The sequence below is a fragment of the Lepus europaeus genome, chromosome 13 (genome assembly GCF_033115175.1).
Source record: "Lepus europaeus isolate LE1 chromosome 13, mLepTim1.pri, whole genome shotgun sequence".
Classification (NCBI taxonomy): Eukaryota; Metazoa; Chordata; class Mammalia; order Lagomorpha; family Leporidae; genus Lepus; species Lepus europaeus.
In genome coordinates, this window is record NC_084839.1 from 33,664,522 (window position 1) to 33,686,177 (window position 21,656).

Sequence of the window (21,656 nt, forward strand, 5' to 3'; positions counted from 1 at the left end):
TTGTCTCGTGACGTACTTCCGGCAGGGGCGTATCCTCCCCCGGAAATGGCTGCAATCCCCACCCCCCGGGGCGGTGCGTCCCTGGGTAGCCGAGCTCGGCATGGGCGTCCTGGTGCGGTCCGGCCGGGCTTGGCTGTGCTCCGCGGCGCGCGGGGGTAAGTGTCAGTGCTGCAGAACCCGTACTACTTGGGGTTCTGTCCCAGTTCTTCAGCTGGGGGCTTCTGGGGTCCGGACGCTCACATCCAGCTTGAGGCACTCTGGGTGGAGAGGAGTCTGGCCGCAGACGCAAGGGGGCTGCGTGGTGGTGGGAAAAGTCTACGCGCTTGGGCGTCCTCCGCACGGGAGTCAGCCTGTGGGGTAAGGATTAACGAAGTTGGTTTGAAAGCTGCTTGCTTGTGTGAAGACTAAGATTTGCAATGGACCCGTTTAATCTGTTTCCTTCCCCAGTCTTTCCCTGTCTTTGGAGAGGGAACTACTTCGGCACTGGCAATGAGCGGGCAGAAAAGAACCCGGCGACGCCGATGCTGCGGCATCTGGTGTACAAAATAAAGTCCACTGGCCCCATCACTGTGGCCGAGTACATGAAGGAGGTGTTGACCAATCCAGCCAAGGTATGGGTCGGGGAGCCCAAGGATCGGCCCGTGCCGACAGGTGTATAGTGGGGTCAAGGCAGGGAGGCCCGAAGGTCCGCAGCCGCGCTCGGGGGTACCTTCCTAGGGAAGAGCCATCCCCGAAGACGTGGGAATGGGTAAATCTGTCAGTCCGTCAGGGCTGGGTCACGTCAGTGGCAGTGCCGGAGAGCAGAGGGCAAGCTCCAAGGGTGTCTCAGAGGCAGAGTGAAGCCGTTCGCGTTTCTGTAGGGAGGGGCGGATGACTTTCCTGCAGTGCTGCTAGTGCAAGGTGCAGTGGTCGCTGTTGGAGAAGGAAGCGCGGAGGGGGAGACCAGCTGCCTGGAGTGCGGCCTGTGTCGGGATTCCGAAGCCTGTTGTATTCTGGTTTTCCTGAGAGAGGGGGGTCAGGGTCGTTAGTGTTCTAGGGTGAAGCAGAGTCGCAGCTTTCTGAGCTGCATGCCCTACGGAGGCATTTGGGGAAAGCGTGTAGCCCTTTAGTTTGGAATATCTCACGTTTTGCTGGGTTGAGATGTGACATGCGGCATTCTGGGGTTGGGTTGGCCTATTGCAGTTGAATGTGGTGGAGTGACTCGTGCGCGTCCAGAGGTGTGTTAAAGGCAGGGGTCTTTAATGCCTGTGGGCAATGGCTGTGAGGGGGAGGCCTCACCTAGTGTGGTGATAGTGGAAATGGGGTGAAAAGTGGGTGATGGCATTTGCTAGTGGATTGATGTGGCAGGGTGAAGGAAAAGGTAGATTCATGACTGATTTCTGGGTTTTTAGCTTGAGTAATTGATTGGGTGATGGTGGTGTTTTTGGTGTTGAGATTGAGACAAGAGGATTACGTTTGTAGGAGTCCTGAGAAAAGGATCCATATCAGGTGCTGAGTCTTACGCATACTGTGATGGCAATGATATGCAGGTGGAGATAGTAAGGGGGCAATTGGCTGTTAAGAGTGGAATTCAGGGGCCAGCTCTGTGGCCTAGCAGGTAAAGCTGCCGCCTGCTGGCTTCCCATTTGGGTACCAGTTCCAGTTCTGGCTGCTCTGCTTCTGATCCAGCTCCCTGCTGATGTGCCTGGGAAAGCAGAGGAGGATGGCCCAAGTGCTTGGGCCCCTGCACCCATGTAGGAGATCCGGAAGAAACTCATGACTTCAGACCAGTCTAGCTCTGGCCTTTGTGGCTCTTTGGGAAATGAACCAGCAGATGGAAGACTTCTCTCTCTCTCTCCCTTTCCTTCTCTCTCTCTGTAACTCTGCCTTTCAAATAAATAAATAGATCAAGGGGCCGGCGCTATGGCGCAGTGGGTTAAAGCCCTGGCTTGAAGCACCAGCATCCCATATGGACACCAGTTCTAGTCCCGGCTGCTCCTCTTCCTATCCAGCTCTCTGCTATGGCCTAGGAAAGCAGTAGAAGATGGCCCAATACCTTGGGCCCCTGCACCCACATGGGAGACACGGAAGAAGCTCCTGGCTTTGGATAGGCACATCTCTGGCTGTTGCGGCCAATTAGGGAGTGAACCATCAGATGGAAGACTTCTCTGTCTCCTACCTCTCTCTGTAACTCTGTCTTTCAAATAAATAAAATAAAATTAAAAAACAACCACATAAATAGATCTTTAAAAAAGAGTGGAGTCCAGAGGAAAGATTGGGGATGAGTAAATTTGGTTGTCATCAGTATGTACATGGTGTTAAATGGCAGAGAACCAGGGAGAAAGAACTTAACAAAAAGGAAGGCCTCCCAGTAGTAAGATTTGGAATAACTCAAATTCACAATTGAGGTCTGACAAAGATTTATTTATTTGAAAGGCAAGGTGTGAGAGGGAGAGAGAGAGAGATCGACTGATCGATCTGATCCAACTTCCATCTGCTGGTTACTTCCTAAGTGATCTCACTGCTAAGGCTGGGGCTGAGGCTGAGCCAGGAACCTGGAACTCCATCAGCATCTCCCACACGGCTGCCGGGGCCCAAACACTGGGGTCATCTTCCACTGTTTTCCCAGGTGCGTTAGCAGGGAACTGGATTAGCAGTGGAGCAGCTGGGGCTGGATCTGGCACTCCTGTGGGATGCCAGAATCACATTCAGTGGCTTAACCCATTGTGCCACAGTGCTGTCCCTAGAGTTGGGATCCTTACCCAAGAGACTCTTGATAGAAATGATTGGCCTCATGAACTCGGATGGGAGAAAAATTATGCCTTTATTTTTATTGGCTTGCAACTGAAATTTAGCATTTCTTCAGTTATGAACCCAGGTAACAACCAGTAGCACCAGCAATATCTGTGACTTTGTCATCAGTGAAAATTGCTGATACTATTGCAGTACATCTGATATTGTCACAATACGGTGGTCATCACAGTCTTCTCAAAGTACCACTGTGCTCATTTCTACTTCAAAAACCTCATTAATCATTAGGTCGTTAGCTTGATTTTGTTTTTTAAAATATTTGTAAAGAAGTACATATATAACATTTCATTATATCATACCTTTAATCACTTGATAATATTCAGTTGATTTCTTTTGTCATTCTGTGTGTTTTAAGTTCTGTGCATATAAAAACATTTTATGAAAGGATCTACTGTAGGCTTCACTAAGCTACTACAGTGGTTTGTACCACACAGAAAAGTTGGACACTCCTGAAATGCTGACCTATGAAGGAAAAGAGGACAACTAGAAGGGAGATGCTGTGTGGAGTGGAAAGCAATATTTTTAAGATAGGAATGAGTTGATTTCTTTTTTTAAAGATTTATTTATTTATTTGAAAGGCAGAGTTAGAAAGAGAAGTCTTCCATCTGCTGGCCCACTCTCCAAATGGCTGCAACGGCTGGAGCTGGGCTAATCCGAAGCCAGGAGCCTGGGGTTTTTTCCGCGTCTCCCACGCAGATGCAGGGGCCCAAGGACTTGGGCCATCTTCTATTGCTTTCCCAGGCCACAGCAGAGAGCTGGATCAGAAGTGGAACAGCTGGGACTCAAACTGGTGCCCATATGGGATGCTAGCACTGCAGGCAGTGGCTTTACCCACTGCACCAGAGCACTGGCCCCTTGGTTTGTTTTAATGCTGAGGGGGAAATGTTGAAGCTGTCACAGAAGAGAGATGGTAAGAATGAGATGATAAGATGTTGAATGAAGATGGCAACTCAGCACAGTGCAGGGGTTAGGACTGGGTCAGAAGGGAAGGTGAAGGGATTTCACCCTGGTGAGTCCCTCGGCGAGAACAGGGGCAGGTGTGAAGGCCGGGTGGGGCTGGGAAGCGGAGGAAGTAGTGTTGTATAACATTCTTCATTCCTGCCTGGGAACTGGAGCCTGTGTCACAGCGAAGAGTGAGGTGCTGGAATAAGGGGCTTGTTTAACAGAAGAGTTTTCAGTGCTTTTTGGAGATTTGACAAAAATTCAAGCCAGGATGGTAAGTAATACATAGTCCTGTCCCCCAGGTACCTGTTCTTTCTGGTGAAGAACATAGCTGCATGAGTCCGGTCAGGAAGGAAGCGCTGGAGCAGGCGGGAGGACTGGAGGAGGAACTTGGCGGAAGTGGATTTGAGTAGATTCAAAGGATGTGTGTAAAATTGCCAGGGAGAAACGAAGGGAGAAGGGTGCGACTTTTAATAACCTGTGTGTGTGGACAAGTGGAGCTTATTTGAAAAAGAAAAGCTTTTAAATTGTGACACACGCTTACATAGAAAACTGTATAACTTGCAAGCATGCAGCTCGAGGAACTTTCATCAAGTGGAGACTCTCGTGTAACCAGCTCCCAGGGCAGAAGGCAGAACCTTACCAGTAGGCAAGGCTAGTTTGAAATGGAAAGTCAGGGTTGTGGAAAGGAGGCTGGAGAGGCAGGCAGGGTGTTACTGTGTTAGGTTGTGGGAGCAGGGAGAGGAGGAAGGATGTGGAGGGTAGGCATAGAGTGCAGCACTCCCACCTTTAGTCAGAGTAATGTAATTTTTTTTTAAAACCAGATCTGCAAGATAATGATTGTTTTGCAAAATTTAAGTAAAGACACTGTATTTATCCTTCTCAGCAGTATTTAGAGAAAGAAGTTCCCTGCTAAGCAATTATTTTATTATATACATTATTGTAAGAATTTGGAGGGTGGTCTGAAAAGCCTTCTTTGAAATTAATTTGTTTTCTCTTTCTACTCAGGGATATTATGTGTACCGTGACATGCTAGGAGAAAAAGGAGATTTCATTACTTCACCTGAAATAAGTCAGATCTTTGGGGAGGTAATATCCAGTGTAAATTATGAAAGAAACTCATACCATAGCTTGAGAGCAGAGCAAATTGTATTTCTATCACTGTCCTATAGACTGTTTTGATTGATCACAGTTTTGACTCTTTAGCATATACAGAGGAAATGTAAAGGCGGTAGAGCAAGGCACATGGTGTTGAGGACATTTGAGAAGTTGATAGCTCACTCTGGAAAGGTAGCGGAGAGGTGAGAGGGGCAGGTGAAGGGAAGAAGCAGAAGTAAGGACGCTGGGAAAGAGGAGAACGATGCAGTGTGAGAGTGGAAGAAGGAAGAGAGAGAAGGTGAAGAAGACCACTGCAGTGGCATCAAGACGAAGCTCCAAGCCCCCGACAATGAATTAATTACAGTTACAATGGAAGTCTGCCTTTAAGAAACAGAACGTGAGCTCATGTGTTTCCGTATAAGTACCTTTGATGAATTTAGAAACAGGTAGTGCACAAGATGCATTAGAACCTAGGTGTTAAAAAACTAAGTCTACCTAAGAGCCACTTGATTATTTAAATCAGGTGAATATGAAGAAATGGCATAATAACATTTCATATATATATATATATATTTGCTTTCAAATACTAGTACCTTTCCATAAGTGGTATCCTCTTACCTGTGTCCTGGGACTTTTATATCCCTTTATTAAGCTTCTAATGGTGTGTATTGTCACATAGCCCCTGTGAAGTTCCTATGTGTGTATCCAAGTATGTCCATGTTAAATAACCTAGATATGGTTGTTTGTAAATTGGGGGGGGGGGCAGAGTGTGCGTATTTATTTGGAATCTTGTGGTATGCTTTTATACTTTGTATTTTAATTTTTTTTTTTTTCTGTGTCACAGCTGCTAGGGATATGGTTCATTAGTGAGTGGATGGCCACTGGAAAAAGTGCAGCTTTCCAGCTGGTGGAACTGGGCCCTGGTAGGGGAACCCTCGCAGGGGATATTTTAAGGGTGAGTAATAAGAGTGTGTCTCTAAGTCCAGTGTACGTTGTATTAGATTTTGGTTACTACAGCAAAATCCCTCAGGTGACTAACTTTGTAAACAGAAAAAGAATTTAGGCTTACAAATTCGGGGGTGCACGTCCAAGATTGGGCAGCTGGTGAAGGCCAGCCGGAAGATAATTGCAGAGCTTCTGTGGAGGACGGGTTGCCCGGCAGGCCACGAAGCAGGGGGGTGGGCTCGAACTCGGGCTTTGACAGTGATCCTCTTGTGTGAAGTCAGGATGTCACATGAAGACCACCTTCATGGAACACAGCCCCACTGACCTCACTCCAGGGTCTCCCGTGAGGCCCCACCTCCTAAGGATTCCACCACCTGCCAGTAGCACTACCCTAGGGACCAAATCTTATTTTTTTATTTGTCTGAAAGGCAAAGAGACACAGAGAGACTGGGACAGCACAGATGCCCACAATGGCCAAGGCTGAGTCAGGCCAAAGCTAGATGGTGGGAACTCAATCCAGGTTCCTCCACAGCTATCTGAGCCATCACCTGTTGTCTCTGAGGCTGTGTGTTAGCAGGAAGCTGGCGTTGGGGGTGGAGCAGAGATTTGAGCCCAAGCTCTTTGAATCAGCCTTCAGGCATCCCAGCTCTGCCAGATGCCTGCCACTGTTTGTATTTGGGTTTTACTTTTGAGGGATTTTTCTGGTGGGACATTTTTCCCAGTTTCATCTCAAAACTCAATTTGGGGGGCCGGTGTTGTGGCGTAGCAAGTAAAGCCTCTGCCTGCAGCGCTGGCCATCCCATATGGGCACTGATTCGAGACCAAGATGCTCCACTCTGATCCAGCTCTCTGCTAATGGCCTGGGAAAGCAGCGGAGGATGGCCAAACGCTTAGGCCCTTGCACCCACTTGAAAAATCTGGAAGCAGCTCCTGGCTTCGGCTTCACCCAGCCTTGGCTGATGTAGCCATTTGGGGAGGGAACCAGTGGGTGGTAGATCTCTCTCTGTCTCTCCCTCTCTGTGTAACTCTTTCAAATAAATAAATATATATATTTTTAAAGATTTATTTATTTATTTGAAAGGCAGAGTTGCAGAGAGAGAGAGAGAGAGAGAGAGAGAGAGAGAGAGGTCTTCCATCTGCTGGTTTACTTCCCAAACAGCCACAACAGCCAGAGCTGGGCTGATCTGAAGCCAGGAGCCTGGAGCTTCTTCTGGGTGTCTCACATAGGTGCAAGGGCCCAAGGACTTGGGCCATCTTCCACTGCTTTCCCAGGCCATTAGCAGGGAGCTGGATTGGAAGTGGAGCAGCCAGGACTCAAACTGGCCACCCAAATGTGATGCCAGAACTGAAGGTGGAGGCTTTACCTGCTACACCACAGCACCAGCCCCAATAAATTTTTTTTTGTTTTTAAAAAACCCTCAGATTTGGAGAAATCATTCTGTATTTACATATTCATACCTTAAAAGTAAGAGGCAAATGACCAATGAGAATTAAATTCAGATGAAGAATAGAGATGTACTTTTTTCTTTTTGGCATTAAATTTTAGCTTTAAATATTGGCAAAACACTGTATTTTTCTCCCCTGTATGTTTACAACAGTAAATATATATTGTGTAGCTAAGAAAAATTAAAATGTGATAGGATTGTGGAGCTAACTTTTTGAGTTATTGCTTCCATTAACTTTCCCTTTAAAGATTTATTTATTTGAAAGGCAGATTTATAGCAAGAGAGAGGGAGACAGCTCTTCCATTGCTGGGACACTCCCCAGATGGCGGCAATGGTCGGGGCTGAAGCCAGGAGCTGCTTCTTGTGTCTCCCCTGTGGGTACTGAGGCCCAAGCACTTGGGCCATCCTCCACTGCTTTCCCAGTGCATTAGCAGGGAGCTGGATTGGAAGAAGAGAAGCTGGAATTCAAAGTGGTGCCCATAGAAGCTGGCACTGCAGGTGGTGGCTTTTCCTGGTATGCCACAACACTGGCCCCTGTTGTTAACATTTAATTCCCTGAGAACATCTCATCTCAAAGATAAGATTATTTCAGAGATATGGAGGCTTTGTTAAAGCTATGTACATTTTATTTCTGTGTCTTTTTTTTTTTTTAAGATTGTTTATTTATTTATTTCAAAGGCAGAGAGTTACAGAGAGAGGAGGAGAGACAGATCTTCCATCTGCTGGTTCACTCCCCAAATGGCTGCAATGGTCAGGACTGGGCCAGGCCAAAGCCAGGAACTTCATCCAGGTCTCCAGGGCCGAAGTACTGGAGCCATTCACACTGCTTCCCCAGGTGCATTAGAAGGAAGCTGGACTCTCTGCTGTGGCCTGGGAGAGCAGTGGAAAATGGCTCAAGTCCTTGGGCCCCTGCACCCACGTGGGAGACCTGGAAGAAGCTCCTGGCTCCTGGCTTCAGATTGGCACAGCTCTGGCCATTGTGGCCATTTGGGGAATGAACCAGTGGATGAAAGACCTCTCTCTCTGTTTCTCCCTCTCACTGTCTGTAACTCTACCTCTCAAATAAATAAATAAAATCTTAAAAAAAAAAAAAAAAAAAAGAGGGAGCTGAATCAGAATAGAAACAGCTGGGACTTGAATGGTGAGCATATGGGATGGCAGCATCACAGGCAGTGGCTTAACCTGCTTTGCCACAGTGCCAGCGCCCATGGAAGTTTTTTTTTTTTTTTTTGACAGGCAGAGTGGACAGTGAGAGAGAGACAGAGAGAAAGGTCTTCCTTTTTGCCGTTGGTTCACCCTCCAATGGCCGCTGTGGTCGGCGCATCGCGCTGATCTGAAGCCAGGAGCCAGGTGCTTCTCCTGGTCTCCCAAGCGGGTGCAGGGCCCAAGGAGTTGGGTCATCCTCCACTGCCTTCCCGGGCCATGGCAGAGAGCTGGCCTGGAAGAGGGGCAACCAGGATAGAATCCAGCGCCCCGACCGGGACTAGAACCCGGTGTGCCGGCGCCGCAAGGTGGAGGATTAGCCTGTTAAGCCACGGCACCGGCCTATGGAAGTATTTTTAAAACAATATAATCTAGGCTGGCGCCGTGGCTCACTTGGCTAACTCTCTGCTTGCGGCGCCGGCACCCCAGGTTGTAGTCCTGGTCAGGGCGCCAGATTCTATCCCGGTTGCTCCTCTTCCAGTCCAGTTCTCTACTGTGACCTGGGAAGGCAGTGGAGGATGGCCCAAGTGCTTGGGCCCTGCACCCTCATGGGAGACCAGGAAGAAGCACCTGGCTCCTGGCTTCGGATCGGTGCAGCTCAGGCCGTAATGGCCATTTTGGGGGGGTGAACCAATGGAAGGAAGACCTTTCTCTCTGTCTCTCTCTCTCTCACTATCCACTCTGCCTGTCAAAAAAAAAAAAATATATATATATATATATATATAATCTAAACCATTGTTTGTTATTGGATCTAATCTTGTATTTTCATTTGTTAATCAGAATTTATCATTAGGAAGCCAAATTATGCATCATTCACTTCTTACACAGATTATGCTTAAGAACTCTAGTAGGTTCTGATTCTTATAAACTCCTGAAAAGCAGCTCGGGTAAAGGAACAGATCATTTTGCTACTAAATATTTCTAAGTTACTAAGTAAATGGTTAGAAAATTTAAAATCTACTTATCAATTTTTTTTTCCTTTTGTAACTAGGTGTTTAGTCAGCTTGGGTCTGTGCTGAAGAACTGTGACATTTCCATACATCTGGTGGAGGTGAGCCAAAAACTGAGTGAGATTCAAGCAGTGACACTGACTGAAGAGAAGGTCCCGTTAGAGCGGAATGCTGACTCCCCAGTGTATATGAAAGGTGTTTCTAAGACTGGGATTCCAGTTTGCTGGTACCGAAATCTGCAAGATGTCCCAAAAGGTAATTACATTGACTAGTGGGAGAATTTTAATCATAGCCCCTAACGGTAGTGATAGATAACCATAACCTTTAACTTTGGGTTACTGTTGCCAATTCTCTCATCCTAGAGTAATTGTTTTTCTAGAAACAGCATTGTAGTAGAAGCTAGCCTAGCCTGACGTGCAGGTGCAGTGTGTTTCGTGTGGATCTCCACTATAGGTGCCAGTATTTCCCTCGGGCCGAGGTGGTCCTGATGGTGAGGCAGCTCAACGCAGCTGGGGCTGAATGCAGGGCGTTAGTTGACAGGCATACTTTAATCATTTAATCTTCAAAGTCCTTTCTCACCTAAAGGCTACCAGGGTGTGGTGATAAAATCGTGCACTGATGTGCGTCTCATTTTAAAGAGGCCTGGCTGAAACTTTTTTTTTTTTTTTTTTTAAAGATTCATGTTAATGTATTTGAAAGGCTGAGTTAGAGAAAAAGAGAGAGGTCTTCTATCTGCTGGTGGACTCAAGCACTTAGGCCATCTTCCACTGCTTTCCCAGGGCATTGCATTAGAGGGAGCTGGATCGGAAGTGGAGCAGTTGGAACCGGCGCCCATGTGGGATGCTGGCGCTGCAGATGGCAGCTTTACCCGCTATGCCACAGCGCCAGCCCCCCTGGCTGAGACTTAAAGTGGAGATATGATCTGCAGCAAGGCACCCAAAGCTTTCTAGATAATTTTAAGACATTCAGATTCTCTTGCAGGTAACAAATTTGAGTTCTGATTTTTTTTCAGTTAGCACTGACTAAAAGATTTAACTGATACTCCAGTATTTCAGTTCTCTGTTACATGAAGAATGAGAACAATAATAACTCATCATGTGCTCTACAGAGTAGGTTTTCCACAAAGAAGAGAATTCTGTGGTAGTGATGATGATGGAAGCATCACAGGTTACAATATTGATCTAGGCAATTTATTTTTTATAGTTCAAAAGAATTTTAAGATGCTGAAACATTGATTATTTTCTTCTCTTTTTAAATAGGATACAGCTTTTATCTTGCACATGAATTCTTCGATGTTCTTCCTGTGCATAAGTTTCAGGTATTGGAGAAAAACCTTAAGTATTTTTTTTTTTAAAGATTTATTTTATTTATTTGAAAGAGTTAACAGAGAAAGGTAGAGACAGAGTAGTCTTCCATCCACTAGTTCACTTCCCAGATGGTCACAACGCCCGGAGCTGTGCTATCCAAAACCAGGAGCCAAGAACTTCTTCTGGGTCTCCCACGTGGGTGCAGGGGCCCAAGGACTTGGGCCATCTTCTACTGCTTCCCCAGGCCAGAGCAGAGAGCTGGATCGGAAGAGGGGCAGCCGGAACTAGAACCGGCACCTGTAGAGAATGCCGATGCCTTAGGCCAGGGCTTTAACACGCTGTGCCACAGCACCGGCCCCTCAAGTTTTTAATTGAATAACAAAAGGCCTGCAGTTGCAACAATGAACATGTACTTACTTGGTCTGTGAACATTGCTTATTAAGATTATTTTTAACCTTTATTTGATTAACTTAAAAGATTGAAAAACAAAAATGAAATATTAAATTGTTAATGTTTCTGGGGGAATTATTTAGAATAAAAGAAAAATTTGAGAGAGAGACACACACACACACACATCTCCCATCTGCTGATTCACTCTCCAATTTCCTGCAGCAGCCAAAGCTGGAAGCTGGGAGTTCAATCTAGACCTTCCATGTGGGTGTGTCAGGGACCCAGTTACTTTAACCATCACCTCTCCCCAGGGTCAATGTGAGCAGGAAGGTGGGGTCAGGAGCCAAAGCCTGGACTGAGCCCAGGTAGTCCAATGTGGGATGCATATGTCTCAAGGCTCGGCTAGATCACCCTGATGGTTAAGAATTCTTAGTTCTTCTGGGATGAAGTGGGGGAATGGAAGGTGCTAAGGGGTTGTAAGGGTAGTAAAGGATTCCTTTTAAGATTCCAAAGATCGGCCGGTGCCATGGCTTAACAGGCTAATCCTCAGCCTTGCGGCGCCGGCACACCAGGTTCTAGTCCCAGTTAGGGCGCCGGATTCTATCCCGGTTGCCCCTCTTCCAGGCCAGTTCTCTGCTATGGCCCGGGAGTGCAGTGGAGGATGGTCCAAGTCCTTGGGCCCTGCACCTGCATGGGAGACCAGGAGAAGCACCTGGCTCCTGGCTTCGGATCAGCGCGATGCGCCGGCCACAGCAGCCATTGGAGGGTGAACCAACAGCAAAAAGGAAGACCTTTCTCTCTGTCTCTCTCTCTCTCTCTCACTATCCACTCTGCCTGTCCAAAAAAAAAAAAAAAAAAAAGATTCCAAAGATCAAAATTTTTCTTTGTTCTTTGTGAGAGGAAATTTAAGGTTTGGTGGCAGTGTATTTCTGCCTACTGTTTTTTTTTTTTTTTTTTTTTTTTGACAGGCAGAGTTAGTTAGAGAGAGACAGAGAGAAAGGTCTTCCTTTTTTCCTTTGGTTCACCCCCCAAAATGGCCGCTAAGGCCGGTGCTGCGCCAACCCAAAGCCAGGAGCCAGGTGCTTCCTCCTGGTCTCCCATGCGGGCGCAAGGCCCAAGCACTTGGGCCATCCTCCTCTGCCCTCCCGGGCCACAGCAGAGAGCTGGCCTGGAAGAGGGGCAACCGGGACAGAATCCGGCACCCCGACCGGGACTAGAACCCGGGGTGCCGGCGCCGCAGGTGGAGGATTAGCCAAGTGAGCCGCAGCGCCGGCCTCTGCCTACTGTGAACTCCCGCGGCGCTGAGCAGTGCTCACGAAGGTGCACTCGTGTGTTCACAAGCATGTGGCAGTCAGCTCCTGAGTTCATTTTCCGTTTGGGAGGCACTGCCTGTGCTCCTTGCTTTTTCTCATCGCCTCCTCCTCTACTGTTTCTCATACATGAGCAGTGCACACCTGCAGTGTGCTCAGAGTTGTTCAAAGGAAATGCAGTAATGCACGTGAAGTTTTACACAGTGAGGTGTTCTTCTGAATGTATCTGTTGTGGATTTCTGAGGAGAAAGCTAATAGTTATTTTTGGTAGAGGCAATTTTGAGAACTTACAAAAATGTGTTTTGTGTTGTTTAGAAAACACCACAAGGATGGCGAGAAGTGCTCATCGATATTGATCCACAAGTTTCTGATAAACTGAGGTTTGTCTTGGCGCCTTGTGCCACCCCAGCAGAAGCCTTCATACACGTAGGAATACAGTTTTTTTCCTATGTTTCTTTTATCGCTAATAATCTTCCAAGTCTGCTTTTCTGAGTTACTGTTTTACAGTCCCCTTACAGACAGAGTTGCTAGGAACAGATGAGTGGTTTTATTTATTTTTTAAAAGATTTATTTATTTATTAGAAAGGCAGGGTTATAGAGGCAGAGCCAGAGAGGTGTTTCATCTGCTGGTTCACTCCCCAAATTGCCACAATAGCTGAAGCTGGACTGATCTGAAGCCAGGAGCTTCTTCTGGGTCTCCCACACGGTGCAGTGGCCCAAGGACTTGGGCCATCTTCTGCTTTCCAAGGCCACAGCAGAGAGCTGGGTTGGAAGAGGAGCAGCCGGGACTTGAACCGGTGCCCACATGGGACGCTGGCACTGCAAGCGGTGGCCCCAAGAAGTTTTTATTGATAGTGAAAAGTGCAGAGGATCTAGAGCGAAGAAAATGGGTTACAATCATGTCTTAAGTGTGTGGCCTTGATGTCATGTAACGAGGGAAAATCAGTGAGCTCCCACTCAGCAGAGTCTGGTGCCTGCTCTGCTTCCAGACTGTCAGGTGGCGGTAATGTTGTCCACTTGGTAGGAAGAGTGTGATGTCTGTGGGAGCAGTGTAGCACAGACTGTAGTAAAGTAACGCTGGCAGCTAGAAATAGTTTGCATGTGTTACTCTGTATTTTATCATTCTCAAAACAACTAATAAGTGTTATCACATTGCTGCCCTTGGGCTGGAGTGTGCCTTCTTTCCCATGCTTCCACCCAGATCTAAATTTGATTCTTGACTGCTTTCTATGGATTTCGAGGAATAATCACAAGAGCCTGTCTACTTTGGTGTTGTATTTATTACTTATTTGAAAGACACAGAGACAGAGATCTTCTATGTGCAGGTCTATTCCCCAGATGCCTCCAATAGCCAGGGCTGGGCCAGGTTGAAGCCAGGAGCATTGAACCTGATCATGTGGGTGCCAATAACCGGTTATTTGAGCTGTCACTACTGTCTTTTAGAGTCTTCATTAGTAGGAAGCTGGAATTGGAAGCGGGACCAGGACTTGAACCCAGGCACTCCAGTATGTGAGGCAAGGGTCCCAAGGGGTGCCTAACCTGTTGCACCAGATGCCCATCCTGGTTGTTTAAAGATTCAGGAAAAAATGTTGTTTCTCAGGAATGTTTGGGCCTTGGATTGCCTCCTTTTTATACTGTGTTTTTAAAAGTATTTAAGTGTAGTGAGCATTTTTTTGTTTGTTTTCAATTAAAACTTTGTAAAGGATGGTTAAGATGGAAGTGATACTAGTCCTTTTTAAAGAATATTTATTTATGTGGACGGCAGAGTTAGATAGAGTGAGGGAGAGAAAGAGAGGTCTTCCATCTTCTGTTTTCACTTGCAAATGGCTGCAATGGCAGGGGCTGGGCTGGTCCAAAGCCAGGAGCCAGGAGCTTCCTCTAGGTCTCCCACATGGGTACAGGGGCCCAAGCACTTGGGCCATCCTCTGCTGCTTTCCCTGGTGCATTAGCAGGGAGCTGGATCAGAAGTGGAGCAGCCGGGACTTGAACCAGGGCCTATGTAGGATGCCAGTGCTGTGGTACCTGCCTCTATACCTTTTTTTTTTTTTTTTCCAGCTCAAAGATTTCTACTTTTTGAGCTGTAACTTGCGACGCCTATGCATTAATTTTTTTCTGCAAAGTATAAGTTATCAGGTTAAAAACATCAATGCTTTTATTTTGTCATATTCTCAATACCTAATTGAGAAATTCGTAGTGCTACGAAGAGCTGAGTGCCTGGGCCTGGGAGTTAGGGTGCTTTGTAAACTCGGATGTGATGAGCACTGACGTGGGAGGGAGGGACGTCCCCCTTTCTGTGGGTGGGGCGAGTGGTAGCACAGCCTGGCACCTCGCTGAAGAGCAGGCTGCGATGGGAGGGAGCCTGGCCTCAGGAAGCGGACTTCATGGTTCTCATGTGAAACCACAGTCGTTTGTTTATAACAGCACTAGAGGTTAAGTGCTTATTCCTTTATTTAATCCTCACAATCGACCTATGTAAGTATAAAGAAACAGCCAGGAAGGTTAAGTGACTTCACCTCCTACTAAGCCAAGATCCGACTCGGACTCGGACTCTGCACCTGTTGTATGAGTCTGTGCCGTGCTGGGCAGAAACATGGGGGCAAGTCATTACTTCATGTTAGTAGAGGGGTAAGAGGGACCAGAAGTACACCAGTCAAGTTGACACGTATTGGCATTTTACATTTTACTTCATAGTTGAACATATTGGCTAATAAAGCTCTCAGGTACATTGGCACCTGTTTGTTAGCTGATGTTTCTGGATACACGTCCTGTTGCTGGGAGACTTTGTGTCCCAACAGATGGCTTCATAATATACTTAATAGGGTCTGTTTTGTTATGTTGGATTTATATCACTTAGTCTTTCAGCATAATTTTTTAGAAGTCTATTTTTTTTTTTTTTAATTTATTTACTTGAAAGAGTTACACACAGAGAGAAGGAGAGGCAGAGAGATAGGTCTTCCATCCGCTGGTTCACCCCCACCTGGCCACAAAGGCCTGAGCTGTGCCGACTTGAAGCCAGGAGCCAGGACTTGGGCCATCTTCCACTGCTTTTCCAGGCCATAGCAGAGAGCTGGATCCGAAGTGGAACGGCCAGGTCTTGAACTTGTGCCCATATGGGATGCCAGCACCGCAGGCGGCAGCTCTACCCACTGCACCACAATGTTGGCCCCCAAATCTGTTTCTTTTTAAAGTGTTCATTTTATTTGAAAGGCAGGGTAGGGGTGGGGAGATCTTTCGTCTGCTAGTTCACTAAGTGCCTGCAACAGCTGGGGCTGGGCCAGGCTGCGGCTTGGACTCCGGATTTGGATGCAGACCTCCGTGTGTGTGGCAGGGACCCGAGTTCTTGAGCCGTCATCTGCTGCCTTCCAGGGCACACATTAGCAGGAAGCTGTGATAAAGCGCAGAGCTGACTCAGTATGCGATGTGGGTATCCCAATGACGTGCTAGCCACTGCACCAGATGCTGCTTCTCAGCACTCTTTCTGGTTTGTTGATAGAGGGACAGAGCGAGACAGATTTTCCATCTGCTTGTTCACTTCCCAGATGGCTTCAGCAGCCAGGGCTTGGCCAGACTGAAGCCAAGAAGCAGGTATTCCATAAAGATCTCCTGCGTGGGAGGTAGGAACTAAAAAACTACTTGGGCCATTATACGCTGCTTGCCAGGCACATTAGCAGGGACCTGGCCTGAAAGTAGGGCAACTGGAACTCGAACTGATGCTTAGATATGGGACACCAGCTGCTTAGTCCCCTGCATCAGAGTGCTGGCCCTCTTAGCACCATTTCTTTTTTTAAAGATTTATTTGGAAGAGAGAGAGAGGGAGAGATAGTGTCCATCTGTTGGTTCACTTCCCAAATGGCTACAATGGCCAGGGCTGGACCAGGCTGAAGCCAGGAGCCTGGAACTCTGACAGTTTTAAAAGTGCCTGTTATGTGCCAGGCACTGTTCTTGGCGAAAAAAAAATTTCTTTTCCATGTTTTTAACCCAGTGGCATGTATTTATAAGACTTACCATAACTAAGTAATTTTACATAAATGATAATGTTCTTAGGTTTCTGGGGTTTCGGAAGGCATGCATCTTTTTTATTAAAGAGAGCAACATGTCTGTAAATTTAGTGAACGGCGTCAAATGACCCAGGAGTTCTGTATCATAAAACGATGTCCATGAGTCTAGAGAACATGATTATGTTGAGAAGGCATTTATTTTTATTGTCAGAAATGCTTATTGTAGACAGAGCTAAGAATCCCTGAAGTAGCATTTCTTTCACAGGATTTGTTTTGACTCTTTCAACTATTCCTTTACCAGCATGATGAAAAAAGGGATCACGTTGAAGTGTGTCCCGACGCCGGTGTTGTCATTCAGGAACTTTCTCAACGTATTGCACTGACTGGCGGTGCTGCGCTGATCGCTGATTATGGCCATGATGGAACAAAGACAGATACCTTCAGAGTATGTATAATTCAGTAACCTGGTTTATAAGGATTTCATTGTTAGATGTGAATCTCATTGAGGATTTAAAAAAAAAAAACAACTTATTTTATTTGAAAGGCAGAGGGACAGAGAAGGGGGGTGGTGTAGAAAGACACGTCTTCATCTGCTGACTCATTCGCCAGATGGCTGCAACAGCCAGGACTGGGCCAGGCCGAAGCCAGGAGCCTGGAGTCCATCCCAGTCATGCATGTGAGTGGCAGGGGCCCACATTTTTGGGCCATCTTCCACGGCTCTCCCAAGTGCATTAGCAGGGAGCTGGATTAGAAGTGGATGTAACTGGCACTCTGATATGGAATGCTGGCATCCCAAGTGGAGGCTGAACCTATGCCAAAACGCCCGCCCCTCATTGAAGAAATATCAGAATAATACAAAGGGAAAGAGCTCTTCAGTTTCTTAAACTTTTCTGCATTGTCTACATTCAGAGCTTTTTTTTTTTTTGATACTTCTCTGCAGATTTAACCTAGCTATAGTAATCACTTTTAAATCACATTTTTGATATATCTTTCTTTCGCTTGAAATGTATTTTACCTTTCCTAAACATTGATTCTTAATGTTCTTCGATCAGTTCTGTTCAGTTATACAGCTGCTTGACTGAAATGCATTTAGGCCAGCGCCGCGGCTCAATAGGCTGATCCTCCGCCTTGTGGCGCCGGCACACCGGGTTCTAGTCCTGGTTTCGGGGCACCAGATTCTGTCCTGGTTGCCCCTCTTCCAGGCCAGCTCTCTGCTGTGGCCAGGGAGTGCAGTGGAGGATGGCCCAAGTGCTTGGGCCCTGCACCCCATGGGAGACCAGGAGAAGCACCTGGCTCCTGCCATCAGAACAGCGCGGTGCGCCGGCCGCAGCGGCCATTGGAGGGTGAACCAAGGGCAAAGGAAGACCTTTCTCTCTGTCTCTTTCTCTCACTGTCCACTCTGCCTGTCAAAATAAATAAATAAATAAATAAATAAATAAATAAATAAATGCATTTAACTATTTGCTACTAGTCATTTTCTGCATGTGGTGGTTCTGAATTTCCGAGTTTATTGTATCTCAAAGCAACCTGGAGAGTTTGTTATATGCTGATTCCCTAGCTCACCTCCAGGATTTTGACTGATCATGTCTGGGTGGAGTCCAGTAACACCAGGCGATTCAGATACACATGGTTGATGGACATACTTTGTAAAACACGGCTGAGATTCTGATAACCTATCCATCTGAGAATAAGGTCTGTCATTCAGCACCACAATCTTTAGTGGAAATGTTAAGTAATGTTAAGGGCAGTATCTGTTGCCACTCCCAACTGTCTACTTTATATCTGATTTTCCACATAGCCTCTTGAAGAAAAGGTGCTCCTCTGTAGCGTCTTTTGTGAATCACAGAGTTAGGCCATGTTTTCCTTGTTAGGAGCTGCCGTGTAAAGATGTGCTAACGCGATAGTGTGTGTTTAACCTTGCGAGTGGTAACCAGAAAAGGGTAGAAATGCCTTTCTCTGTGTTGCAGGGATTCTGTGGCCACAAGCTGCATGATGTGTTGATCGCCCCAGGAATGGCAGACCTAACAGCTGACGTGGACTTCAGTTACCTGCGCAGAATGGCACAAGGACAAGTAGCCTCGCTGGGCCCAATAACACAACAAACATTTTTAAAAAATATGGGCATTGATGTTCGGCTGAAGGTATATGTCACTCTCATTAGTATTTTTCATAGTGTTTTGAAAATGACTCTAAATAGTAAGGTCAGCTGGCCTTAAGGCTCCTTTGACTGGCCAGATGCTTTGTGCTCCAAGCTTTTCAGTCAGTAGCGCAGGATTTTGTAACCAGACAGCTGGAGGGTGGCACAGCCTGGCGATTCTCCATGAGAGAGAATTAAGACTTCAGATAGTGTTCCTGTTTACTAAGAAAATCATACTCATGGCTATGAATTTTCTAAGGCTCTTCCAAAAATACTTAAACCTTCTTGGACATCAAACCATTTGGGGCTATTGGTTAAAAATGGAAATCGCAGCAACCTGCAGTGTCCAGTAAGTACCCCTGATCCTTAGGTAGGTAAGCAGGAATCATTGTGAGCACTGCGTCACTGGGCTACCGGACTCCCCTGCACTGCTGCATGTAACTGGGACTCTCTTCTACTCAATCTTTTCAGATTCTTGCAGATAAATCACACGAACCTTCAGTTAGGCAACAGTTACTCCAGGGATATGATATGCTCATGAACCCTAAGAAGATGGGAGAAAGATTTCACTTTTTTGCGCTGCTGCCTCATCAGAGACTCTGTGGTGGAAGTCACCAGACAGAAGCACGGCTGTCAAGGCCCTCTGTGGCGCCTGTGGCTGGCTTTGCTGACCTTGCGTGGAGGTGATGCTTCAGATTGGCGTTGTTACCCCTCCGTCTGCCCAAGAACTCAGAATAAAGGGAGCACATTTCCTACACTGCAGGTGACACAGTGGGGTTTGACCTCTTCACTGCCAATAAAAGTATCCCATGTTATGTGTAATACGAAGTTATAGAAGTTTTAGGGTTGTGACCAAGTCTTCATACAAATATGTGTTCTCGATTAAATGCAATAATTGTGAAAACGAGTTTCCTTTAGTAAAGCTAGTTGCTGTATTTCTTGTATTTTTAAAAACATCTACGAGCTGAGAATGATTTAACAAAAATTAGAAATGACTTAAATGGAGGCTGGCGCCGTGGTTAACCCTCCGCCTGCGGTGCCGGCATCCCATATGGGCACTGGATTCTGTCCCGGTTGCCACTCTTCCAGGCCAGCTCTCTGCTGTGGCCTGGGAGGGCAGTGGAGGATGGCCCAAGTGCTTGGGCCCTGCACCTGCATGGGAGACCAGGAGGAAACACCTGGCTCTTGGCTTCAGATCGGCGCAGCGTTGGCCATAGCAGCCATTTGGGGGGTGAACCAACAGAAGGAAGACCTTTATCTCTCTCTATATATAACTCTACCTGTCAAATAAAAAAAAAGAAAAAGAAATGACCTAAATGGCTGTTTAGAGGGGACTGATTTGAAGGATCTATACTTGATTAAAGATTGAGTAGTTTATTCTGATATAGAAGGATCTCTGAGATTTAATAAGTAAAATGAAGATCAGAGATTTCTAGTTAGCATTCCATTTTTGTTGAGGGAGGAAGGCTACATTTCAATAAATATGATTTCCTAGAAACCAGTACTCCACTGCGTAATGGTAGTTCTTCTGTTCTATGATACATACTTGTATACAAAAAGTAAGGAAAAGCCGCCACATAATCACTATCCAATTCTCAATGTGGGGATTTTTAACCCAATACTTTTGTGAATTTTACAAGTAAAAATTAGATTTAAAAACTTGCTATAAAAGTCACAATTAAAAAAAACCACATCATGGACATGACATGTACTCAACATAGGAAAAGTTAAGTGTAGACTATCTAGGAAGAATAATTTAAAAAAAAAAATATTTGAGAGTCAGAGAGCATATTCCCATCCACTGGGTTCACTCCCCAAATGCCTCAGTAGCCTTGGAACAGAGGCTGGAGCAGGAAGCTGGGAGCCAGGAACTCAGCGCAGGTTTCCCATGTGGGTGCAGAAACACAATTATTGAACCATCACTGTTGCCTCTCAAGGTTGTCATTAGCAGAAGATGGGACCAGGAGCCTGAGCCAAGAAGCAAACGCAGGTACTCTGCTATTGAACCACGGTTCCTTACTGCTAGGCAAATGCCCGGACATTAGAAATAACTTTCTAAATTGAGCTAGTACCCTTATTTTTAGATGAAGGTAAAATGTTCTATTTTTTTTTCTTTTGGTTTCTTAGAACTTTTATATTAATAGTGAAAACATGGACTTTCTGAGAAATTGTTAATTAGCAGCATACATTTAAAAAGGAGAGGCAGGTATTTGGCATAGCAGTAAGGACCACTTGGAACGGTCACATTCCCTATCAGAGTGCCTGTGCTCCAGTCCCAGCTCTGCTTTTTTCTTCTTTTTAGCAGCAAATGGGCAGCGTTGTGGCACACTGGGCTAAGATGCCACTTCCAGAGCTGCACCGATCTGAAGCCAGGAGCTTCTTCTGGGTCTTCCATGTAGGGGCCCAGGGACTTGGGCCATATTCTACTGCTTTCCCAGGTCATAGTGGAGAGCTGGATCGGAAGTGGAGCAGCCAGGACTTGAACCGGTGCCCATATGGGATGCCGGTACTGCAGGTGGTGGCTTTACTTGCTGTGCCACAGCACCAGCCCCTCAGGTCTGCTTCTAATTCCAGTGTTCTGCTCATATGCACTTTGGGAGGCAGCAGGTGATGGCTCTGGTATTCGGATCCCTGGCAGACAACTGGGAGACCCAGATTGAGTTCTCAGTGCCCAGCTTCAGCCCAGCCCAGCCCCAGCTACTGGGGGCATCTGAGGAATGAGCCAGCAGATAAGAGAGCTCAAATTTATTAAATAAAAATGAAAATCACAAGGGATGTTAAAGAAAAAAATACTAGCCAAGTATTTTGAATTTATGTCAACTATATTGGAGACTCATAGGCAGAGTGATAAACCATTGCTTTTTATTGCTGCTCTGCTTCACTGAGAACAGGATTAGCGTTCCGATCCTCACTCTGAAGAAAAGGACAGAGGCCTACAGTTCTGATGCTGCCCAGTTTGAGACTGTCTCTCGGCACTTTTACTGTTTCTGTCTGTCTGTCTTTTTATTTGACAGGTAGAGTCAGAGACAGAAAGATCTTCCTTCTTCTGTTGGTTCACACCCCCCCCCCCCCGCAAATGGCTGCCACGGCTGGCGCTGCACCGATCCGAAGCCAGGAGCCAGGTGCTTCTCCTGGTCTCCC

At 46.5% G+C, this 21,656-nt stretch overlaps 1 protein-coding gene across 2 annotated transcripts; it reads left to right on the plus strand.

Annotated features, from left to right (window-relative positions):
• Positions 1-65: 65 nt before the first annotated feature.
• NDUFAF7 (NADH:ubiquinone oxidoreductase complex assembly factor 7) lies at positions 66-21,560 on the plus strand. 2 transcript variants are annotated; one of them, XM_062209276.1, is made up of 10 exons: positions 66-155; positions 448-611; positions 4,741-4,821; positions 5,675-5,785; positions 9,415-9,628; positions 10,633-10,691; positions 12,696-12,806; positions 16,680-16,823; positions 18,346-18,519; positions 18,987-21,559. In XM_062209276.1, exons 1-10 carry the CDS (start codon positions 101-103, stop codon positions 19,200-19,202), a joined length of 1,329 nt encoding a protein of 442 aa, XP_062065260.1. In that variant the 5' UTR covers positions 66-100; the 3' UTR covers positions 19,203-21,559. The 2 variants fall into 2 exon arrangements, with proteins under 2 accessions (XP_062065260.1, XP_062065261.1); XM_062209277.1 differs by lacking the exons at positions 66-155; positions 448-611 and adding an exon at positions 644-4,006 and having other exon boundaries at positions 18,987-21,560.
• Positions 21,561-21,656: the final 96 nt, after the last annotated feature.

Bases quoted from the DNA above. Each gene is read 5' to 3' on its own strand.
- NDUFAF7 (XM_062209276.1), top strand. From the start codon at position 101: ATGGGCGTCCTGGTGCGGTCCGGCCGGGCTTGGCTGTGCTCCGCGGCG. The intron at 4,822-5,674 runs GTAATATCCAGT...TCTGTGTCACAG, and splicing joins TAAGTCAGATCTTTGGGGAG to CTGCTAGGGATATGGTTCAT. The intron at 10,692-12,695 runs GTATTGGAGAAA...TGTGTTGTTTAG, and splicing joins TTCCTGTGCATAAGTTTCAG to AAAACACCACAAGGATGGCG.